Here is a 10256-nt window from a genome sequence, read left to right as displayed (position 1 = left end):
TTGCTTCCTATCTTTTCCTTCGAAATTTTGCCGCGCGGATGGCCAAAATTGATCTCCTCGCGCATGCCCTACGTTTGACCGCTGTGTTCCAGTGATCGCACATCCTATAAATGATTCCATAGTTGATGACAGATACTATCTTATTACTCAATAAGCCCAATTCAAAATTTTATTCACTACTTTCTATTCTAGTCTAAAGTAGTGTCTCCGAACTATAAATGCCCTTACAATGACTATGAACTGTTCTCCTCTATGCACTCGACCTCACCGACGAAGTTCGTAACATCTACACCAAATAATTCTACTGATGTGTAACTAAAGGGTCGAGAACCATTGGGACCGGAAGAAGTCCTGCCATTCTTTCAAAACATTATATGTGTTTTCGTCACGAGGTAAAACTCAGAAAGTTTTTAGGGGTATGTCTCCGGCTTGAGAATTTTGTGAGGTGGTGGAGCTATGCTGGTTTGTTTTGTTTGAGGTGGTGTAGCCGTGACCATCGGGGAGCACTTAGTACTTCCACGGATTCGTTCCATTATTCTTTGCAGCGTATGGATGCAGCCTTGGCTACCACATTGACGCTGCAGCCGAGTCATGATCTTGATATTCTTTCCTAAGAAGAGCAATTTCAGAAATTATCTTTTTTTCCCACCTATTCTTACAGCTTTTAATTATTTCATCTCGTCGTTTAGATATATTTTGTACTTAGATATTTGCCTCGAGATATTTGTTCTAAGTTAAATCAGACCCACGCACACTCCTCATTTGGTTAGATAAATATCTGAGAATTCGATATCGTGGCGTAGAATCTGTAGCATCAAGTTACCAACAAGACCAATTCTATCTTATCCACACGTGCATTTCCGCGCAGCGGAGGCCTACCATCACTTTCAGATATCCCCAGAGAAACCAACTTTTTTACAACTGATCCTCGTGATTAACTTTGCGACACCTGAACTAGGGGTTAACTATACCTGCCACTACTTTTTATTTATTTATTTATCATTTGCTTTTATTACGTGCGAGGTGCGGTGGTCTCATGGCTAGTGCGCTCGACTTCGGATCGAGTGGTCCGGATCAATGCGCGGTGCAGGGACATTGTGTTGTGTTCTTAGGCAGGACACTTTACTCTCACAGTGCCTCTCTTCACCCAGGTATTTAAATGGGTACTGGAAAATTTAATGCTGGGGGGGGGGGGGGGTAACCCTGCGATGGACTGGCATCTCATACAGAAAGGAGAAGAAATACAAATGAATAAAGGCTGATAGTTTCGAAAGAAACTGTTTGGGGCAGCGTCGGTGGGAGTAACGAAATACCCCTAGTCGCTACCTTTATTATATGTCAAAAGGGGAATAAAGCTAATGTACAACATGGGAAATATAATATAGGAAAAGGAAAAGACGAAGATGTCTCAAGAAGCCACGAAAACTTATAGGTAAGGCTCCCTCTTTGAATTAGAGTCTACGTTAAAAACTAGAGTGTAGAATGTAAAATTGACACGTGTAAAGTACTAAGAAGACTTGCTTACTTAATAACCTTGCTTTAAAATTCATTGAGTATTTTGCAAATTAGTTAAATAAGATTAAAGTAAGTTGCGGAATAGAGTGACCAAGGATGTGAGGCTCTCTAAGAGAAAGTACTCGTTGGAACTGTTCAATGAAGTGAGGGATTGTAAATCATACCGGAAGTTGGTAAAAAATACCACCAACAGCCAATCAATTGCCACGACACTGAAGATGAGAAATGCGGAAGGAAGAGTTGATACCTCCGACCTGGACAAGGCGAACATACTAAACGAGCATCTCTCAACTGTTGGCAAGAAATTAGCCAACGAATTGGCGTTACCAACTTGACTCAAAGTGAAGTTCATCTTTCTATCGTCACACTTACACCTTGTAATATGAGCATAAATTTATGGATGTAGACAACTGACTGCGCCAAAAGAAGCTGTTAAGATGGGTAATTATGTTATCGAGGAGGCTGTATCTACAAGATGCTTAGGTGTCCAGATAAACAATGCTCTTACATGGGATCATCATGTATCGGAACTAGCGAAGTCGTTCACGCAGAAGTTGAACTTACTGACTAACTGTACTTCTTGCCTAAACAGGCGAGAATTGATTTCTATTTTAGGGTTTAGGGTTATTTTGCCCTCTGTTACGTATGGTATGTTAGTTTGGGGCTCTTGTGGTCAAGTACTTTTTCTCAAACCTAGAATCTGTGCATGTCAGAGCGGCAAAATAATATTTTACTTAGGTTGGTGTACGGCAAGCAAGTAGGTTCTTGCCAGAGCAAAATGGAACACTTTAAAGATTATATATGAGAAACGATTATTAATTTTAGCGCATTAGGGTCATTATCATCTTTTACCATGTCCCATGAGTTGTCTTTTTGAAAAGTATTTAAGTAGCTATGATCTCAGGAGGAAAGTGACTTTAAAGTTACCAAAGCCTAAGACCGATATGGTCAAGAAATCATGTTCATACGAGTCAATTATTCGGTGGAATGCTCTGGAAAACCAAACGAGGTCTATTCGTGACATTTACGCTTTCAAAAAGGCCATGAAGTGTATTTTCAAGCCACATATATTGTGTTGATGTACTAGGATGAAGAATTTTATTTTAATTTTATAATTTCATTGTTGCAAATAAGTAGAATTTTACATTAGTCTTACTGTGATTAGTTAGGAAGTTTAATTTTATTGTTATTTAATAAACGACCACATCTACTTTGCTGTAATTTTTAATCGTGTTTAAATGAATGCTATCATTATTATTATTATTATTATTATTATTATTATTATTATTATCTCTTTTATCACAGTCTTTGCTGGTATTCTTTTTGTGCATCAGCCGGGCGCAAACCATGCACCTAGAGTGTCAGTCACTTAAGTCAATCATACTGTTCATACACTGAGCACCTCTCTAAGGATTCGTGCCGAATCCAGCATGCAGATCTTTTGAGTCTCTGCCATAGTAGCTCTCTCTGATACTTTCTTGATGTTTCTACCATACCCTTCTTCACTGTACCAAGCGCACCAACAACCCTAGGGATCACTACAGTTTTCATATGCCACATTCTTTGTAATTCTAGTTTAGGTCTTTCTACTTGCTTTTTTTTTTCGGTTTCCTTCAGTGCAATGTTTCTATCTGATGGAACAGTCATATCAATCAGTTTGCAGGTGGAATTCACTGAATCTTTAACGATGATATCTGGTCTGTTCGCTGTTATAGTTCTATCAGTATTGACTGGCATATCCCACATGATGGTGAAGTTATTATCTTTATTGTGCATCACGGCCTCCGGCGCATGTTCGTACCATTTGTCTGTAATCTCTATGTCATGATCTTTACAGATGTTCCAATGGAGATATGTTGCAGCATTATTGTGCCTGGAGATGTACTCTGTTTTGACTAATACCTAACATCCGGATACAATGTGGTCCACTGTTTCTTCATGTTGCGAACACATTCTGCATTTGGTCACCTCTTGCTGGCCACATATTACTTTCTGGTAGTTTCTGGTGTTTATTGCCTGGTCTTGAGCTGCTACAAGTAGTCCCTCAGTTTCTCCTTTCAAATTACTCGACAACCATTTGTTGCTGGTGACGGTGTCAACATGAGGCTTCTCAGGGATCTTTGGGTACTGGCCATGCAATGCTTTGTTTTTCCACTTTTCTACTTTCAATGACTTCATCTTTGACTTAAACACGTGTTTCAGGGCTTTAGCATTTTCAGAGGCAGATTTATCTTCTATGTTCTCAATCTCTGTCATTGTTACTTCCCTTTTGAATTTTAGTAGCATTCTTGGATACTGAATTTTTGGCTCTAGATGTTTCATGTTCTAGCACCTGCTTTGGATACTGCCCTTCTTTGTGCTACAGATAGTGATCAAGCCCTATTGTTGCTGTTTTGAATGCTGTTTCTACATCGATCAGGCCCCTACCTCCATCTTTTCTTGGGATGTACAGCCTTTCCACATCTGCTTTAGGATGTAACATCTTGTGCATGTTCAACAGTTTGCGTGTTTTTTTGGCAATCTTCTTCAGTTCTTAGATTTTCCAGTCAATGATGCCACAGCTATATTGCACAACTATTGATAGCTTCTACTTTGTTTCTTCCATTGAGCTCAGTTCTTAAGATTAATCTTACCCTCCTATTACATTCTTTTCTTATCTTCTCTTTCATTTTGCTATGCTGGATACCATCACTTTCATCTACACCCAGGTATTTGTATACTCCTTCCTCCTTCATGATCCAACTCTCGTATTTCTGTGTCATCATCTATTACTATGTTTTCATTATTATAATTATTATTATTATTATTATTATTATTATTATTAACCGTTTGAAAGATGTTATATTGTCAGATTTAATTCTCGTATGAGGCAGAGAGTTCCATAACTTTGGTCCTTAGTATAAAAAAGTGAATTGTTTGATTTAGTTCAACAGACTAACTCCACACAACTCTTATACTCTCTATTTTAATACTTACCATCCTTTATCTTTCCAATGTATTTATACCCTTTGTTCTGTCCTTTGATTGAATCAAAGTTGCTCTTGGTTGTATTTAGGACAGTTGGCGGTTTTTTCCATGTCTTGTTAGCACGAGTGTCGAAAATCTGTGCAAAATCATTGGCTTTATCCACCAAAGCAACCTGTAGATGGTAGTAAAGGCCTCCGTGCGTCGAGAATTGATATTCATAGAGGCGCCTGGATGAACCCACATTGCAAATTCCATTTCCATAGGAATGTACGCTGTCGTTCTTTTTTGTATCACCTGCAAAAAAAGGATACAGTTCAACGTTTATTCATCGCTTCAACAGCATCTTTTAACATCATTCCATTCGGAACTTCATTTAAACTCCTTAAGCAACACGATCTGAACGTTAAGAACGAAACTCATGATAGCAAACGAGTTTGCCCGTTTAAAGAGCTTCCTCGCCGAGACAAAACGCCGCATCATTTGAACCACGAAATTTTCTTCAGAAGTCAATTTTCTTCCATTTTTACCTAGGGAACATCAGTCTTGCAGGAAGAAGGGGAAAGATCCGGATGTTATTATCTTTATCTTGATAAAGATAATAAATTAATGTAGCTTCCGACTGTTCAAAAAAAGAAAAAAGAAAAAGAAAAAGCCAGGAAATGGAAAAGGTATTACGGAGACTACGTCCACAGTCGCATTTTATACGAGCCGAAGACATATCTGAGCTGTTAGTTTCCTTTTTGGAATCTAAAAGCACAGTCATAGATAAGTTTGAAGGTTGAAAAACTTAACTTTGGTTTATGGTGCATAAATCGTCTTTAACTCTCCAGATAAGCACATAGAGCAGTGGACTGATGTGTTCCCCATCCATTGCTTACCTGTCACACCGGGTAGCATGATTACCTTATTCTAAAAATGGATTTCCTGAGATTGAAAAAGCCTGGAGATGTGGGAAAACTTAAGCTTACCTTTACAAACCCGGCAGCACTTCCCAGGAGGTTTAAAAGTGTCGCTGATGTTGCAAGGGAGAGTTGTGGGACACTTCACCTGCTTGCAATCCCCAATTTTAGAGTTCTGTTAAAGGAGACGTTATAGGTTAAATGCTATCATTTAACGTAGACACACTTACTATAGTAGATATAGACCACTTTCATAAATGGCTGCCAGATTAATATTCTTTTGTTTACATTTAAATTTGCCTGGGTGGCCTCGCTTGAGATAATGTATTCTTTTGAATTTTGTACTGGAGAACGAGGCCACCTAGGCAAATTTAAATTTAAACAAAAGAGTATTAATCCGGCAGCCATTTATGAAAGTGGTCTATACTGCTGTTTAGTTTGTTTCTTCCACATTATTTACTTCTTTAGAGGTAAGGCCTCGACTTTACCATGAAGAGTAGATATACTGCTGTTTAGTTTGTTTTTTCCAAATGATTTACTTCTTTAGAGGTAAGGCCTCGACTGTACCATGAAGAGTAGATATACTGCTGTTTAGTTTGGTTTGGTTTCCGCTCTTCTAGAGTTCGCTATTTCACAAATTCACAGCGGTTCAGCAGCGTCTGAGCCGACAAAGATATTCGTGACACGTTGATGCGGGTAGCGCTGTCTGTACTCTTATAGACAACGACAAATTGGCCGATCAGATTGCGAAATTACCGCCAATTGTGGTAGAATATGGGATTTTAAATGCCCAGAAGCTTCAAGTTGTGAGAAGCCATATGGCACAGTTCATACAGGATTATAACCCGTAAGATGGGGGGTATTTCGTAAGTAACCCGCTTAGGTGGCTGGTATGTCAGCTAATAATGTCCACGACTGAAAAAATGTCCGAAAATGGAGTATTTGGCTAGAAGCAAAGCTTCGAGGGAAATTTGGAAGTTTGAGGATAACCTCTCAGCTAAGGATATTATCAGCTGACATACCAGAAAGTCAGCGGGAAGGTTTTATTAAAAATTCGTTTTTCCTTTGTAAAGCAGTAAACACGAAAGAGTAAAACTGTTAAGCTGGTTTTTTCTCGCTGGCTTTGTTTGACTTCGACGAGAGTAATCGACAAAAATCAATTTAGACGAGGGATATTGCGTGATAACTGTATGGTGACTTTGTACCACGTGACGTTTAGAAGCCAATAAAATTGCTAAAAAATTAGTGAGAAGGGGAACAGTTTTGGGATAAAAATGGGTCTTTTTGTATCTGAACCACCTAGCATCCGAGATCGATTAAAAGAAACCCACTGTGCTATTTGCAAACTTACATTGCAGAAGCAGGACATGCAACTCGGAAGCCCAACGAAAATTGGTGGAGAAAAAGACGTATTGTGAGCAATCGTTAATCCTCCCCATTTGCAGTCACTAGGGGGCTTTGGTTTTGAGTCTGTCAACAAACCAAAAAGACAAACAAATAAATAAAATATAGATGACTAAATCAATAAATAAACGATCGAGATAGGTAGATAAATAAATACTTTGCACCGAAAAGCCATTTGCGTTAATCTGATGGACTTGATCCTCTGCGTGTAATAGAGATGGATGGAGAGGGGCTGATGAGACCTTGTGCCGAGTACAATACTTACTTTGAATACTACTTATTATATACCTTGATTCTTAGGAAAATACAACTCAGTCAGGATTTTAGGTGCGAAAGATCCATGGGACCTACCGGAGGGGCCAAGACCGATGAATGAATGCCAGGGTATGGTAGAGGCTCTTATTGGGTTGAAGTGTGTTTGTGTGGGACGGGGGTGGGGTGGGGGCGTGCCTTGTGAAGATTCATTACTGCTATTCGTGGATATTATTTTACATGAATCTTGGTTCATTTGTCCACCGAATGATTTTCAGCTCTAAGTGATAACGATCCTTGCCAATTTGGAAGAGTATGAAATAATTCATTACCTGACAATGGAAATCCAGGTTAATTTTCACTAACATATATCGCGTAAAGCGCCGAAGGTTGGGTGCGATATCGGGGCTAAAATTTAGCAAAGAGTTTATTTTTATCCACTTACAAATTTGAGTCTTAAAATCGTTTATAAAAGATGAGGTGACTGGAGGCACTTTCAAATGTCAACTGTCCAACTTATTTTTCCGGTCCAGGAGGTCAAAAGTTATAAAAAACTCCACCACGGTTGTTGGTACATGAGTATCGCATCGATATAACTACCAAACGAACGAGGTCATCCACTAAAAACAAGCACGTTCGACTAACTGATAATTCATCAACTATGAAAATGCATAGTTTTTGCGTTGCATGGAGACAACCTCGAATTAACTTGGAACTCAACATGGAATTCTTGACTTTGCATCGGATTAAGAATTATATTTCTGATCTTGACTTACATTTCACGTAAGAAGATGAGACATCTTCAAGTTCACACAGCAACCAGTTGGACAATCAGACGAAGTTTGATGCTACTCTGGTTTAGAGATTTCATGAATGTCATCGAAATTAAAATTCATCGACCGAACGTTTCGACACTCCTGTCTAGTGCCTTCATCGGGCGTGATCTGATCGTTGTGGCAAGAGGCCCTTTTCTATGCTCAATAATTAGCTGCCCTATTTTCTAACGAGGTGTAAATATGTATATGTGCACGATCCTTAGCAGTAAAGCACTATTTAAGCAATAGTGAAAATCAGACCTGAAAAAAAAATTCAGGCCTGTACGGGATTCGAACCACTGACCTCTGCGATACTAGTGCAGCGCTCTACCAATTGATTTTCACTATTGCTTAAATAGTGCTTTACTGCGAAGGATCGTGCACATATACGTTTCATAACCGCAGGTCATATATATGTATTTTCATATGTTTGTTGTTTGATTTATCATCTACGGGTTTATGTCGAATTAATCTGATGGCCTGCTCCCAGTTGGCTTGTTAGCTCAATTGGTAGAGCGCTGCACTAGTATCGCAGAGGTCAGTGGTTCGAATCCCGTACAGGCCTGAATTTTTTTCAGGTCTGATTTTCACTATTGCTTAAATAGTGCTTTACTGCGAAGGATCGTGCACATATACGTTTCATAACCGCAGTTCATATATATGTATTTTCATATGTTTGTTGTTTGAGGTGTAAATAGGCGTCAAGTAGTAGGCCGCCATCATCACGATTTAAAGGGGCGTGGGCGGAGTTGATATGCCAAGCTTCCAAACAAAGACGCTGGTGGTAGCGGCGATTAGTGGAGATAATTTTAAAGTTATCCTACCCAATTGTATGGTTAGCTGGGCATGTGTGCTCCGACAGAGCTGAATGTTCTTTTTTTGCAAAAGAAGACAGCTTTCTGATGCTATTTCCCACGCGTACCAAACTGACGTTTAGTCTGTCCGCTATACTCGTAATCAAAGTCATTGCACGGAATCGAATAAATAGCATCGGTTCGTTGTTCTTTCGTAACGGGATCCTTAGGTTGGCAAAAATATGCCCCAAAGTCTGAATAGGTTTTTGAGCAACTTTAACGTTGCGGCTATTCAAAATTCTCTTGATGGGCTTGCAACACCTTGGATTTAAGAAATAACAGCAGAACCAGTCACCAGTTCCTTCTCATCGGGAGTGTTACTGGTTGTAACTGGTTTCTGGCAGTTACTGAGAAATGTTTTGGTATAGCCATTTGCCTTTAAGACATCGGAAACATATTTTCTCTCCTCCATCTTGGAATCGAGTGAGAAGACAGTAGACCTATTAGCCCTCCTGAGTAGAGTTTTAGCTACGGACTTTTTATGGAAAATAGGGTGGTGAGACTCAAAAGCGAGATATTTGTCGTCGTTGGTCGGTTTACGATAAGCACTTGTCTCTAATTTCCCTGGTTCTGCATTTAAATCGAGAAAGGGCAATTGTCTATCCTTTTCGCGTTCAAGGGTGAATTGGATAGACGGCTCCACTGAATTCAAATGCAGTAGGAGGCGTTCCTCTTGGTTTTCGGATACCGCTGGAATGACATCATCGACATATAGAAAAGTTCATGACCCATTTATCTTTCAGAGTTGAGCCTGAATCACCAGGAGACCTCTTACTAAGCAGATAGCGAACTTTTAACAGGTCTCCTGGTGATTTGGGCTTAACTCTGAGAGATAAATGGGTCATGAACCTTTACTCTAAGGAGTTCTCTACGCTGGAACGGAGTGGTTTAGAGAAAGGCCTCGAGTAGGATAATTCTAAAATTATCTCCACTAATCGCTGCTACCACCAGCGCTTTTGTTTGGATGGTTAGCATATCAACTGCGCCCGCGCTCCTTTAAATCGTAATGATGGCGGCTTACTACCCGACGCTTATTCACACCTCGTCAGAAAAAGGGCAGCTAATTAGTGAAAATATAAAAGGATCTCTTGTTGCAACGATCAGATCACCCCTGATGGAGGCACTAGACAGGAGTGTCGAAACGTTGGGTCGATGAATTATAATTTTGGTTACATTTATTAAATCTCCAAACCATGTAGGACGAGACATATTAGTCGTCACCTCACTCCGTGACACTTAGGGACAAATAATGGCCATTAGGGACAAAAAATGGCCCTTATGGGCCTCTACGGCTCGGCCACACATAACCTCTCTTTTTGGTTTTGAATTTGTACCCGCGTGATGAGCTAACTTCCTTCTCTGGATTAGAGGCTGCGTTACTCTTTATTGCTTGATTTTTGTGTAGATTTTACCTTTTTTGCCTTTCCTTCTTCGGGACCATTTTTCGAAGTCGGCGATAATCCAATTGCGCTTGCGCACTGTAAGGAAGTCAAGGTATTAGGCTGGGGTTAGCATTATGTTACTTTATGTTAGTTTAAAGAATCGAAATT

The 10256-nt window shown here is 39.6% G+C and overlaps 1 protein-coding gene across 1 annotated transcript in view; it reads right to left on the bottom strand.

Moving 5' to 3' along the window:
• Positions 1–155: 155 nt before the first annotated feature.
• Positions 156–10256, bottom strand: part of LOC111325487 (chordin-like protein 1) — a 38035-nt gene continuing 27934 nt past the window's right edge. The window contains exons 12-16 of the mRNA XM_088728066.1: positions 10119–10184; positions 6733–6851; positions 5451–5556; positions 4492–4776; positions 156–610 (exon numbers count right to left, since the gene is read on the bottom strand). Of these exons, the coding sequence (XP_088584192.1) occupies positions 411–610; positions 4492–4776; positions 5451–5556; positions 6733–6851; positions 10119–10184 (776 nt within the window). The 3' untranslated portion in view covers positions 156–410. The remainder of the gene's footprint in view (positions 611–4491; positions 4777–5450; positions 5557–6732; positions 6852–10118; positions 10185–10256) is intronic.

Source organism: Stylophora pistillata, chromosome 7 (assembly GCF_964205215.1).
Source record: "Stylophora pistillata chromosome 7, jaStyPist1.2, whole genome shotgun sequence".
Classification (NCBI taxonomy): Eukaryota; Metazoa; Cnidaria; class Anthozoa; order Scleractinia; family Pocilloporidae; genus Stylophora; species Stylophora pistillata.
The sequence above is the reverse complement of the archived record's forward strand: the minus strand, read 5'-3'. Positions and strand labels throughout refer to the sequence as shown.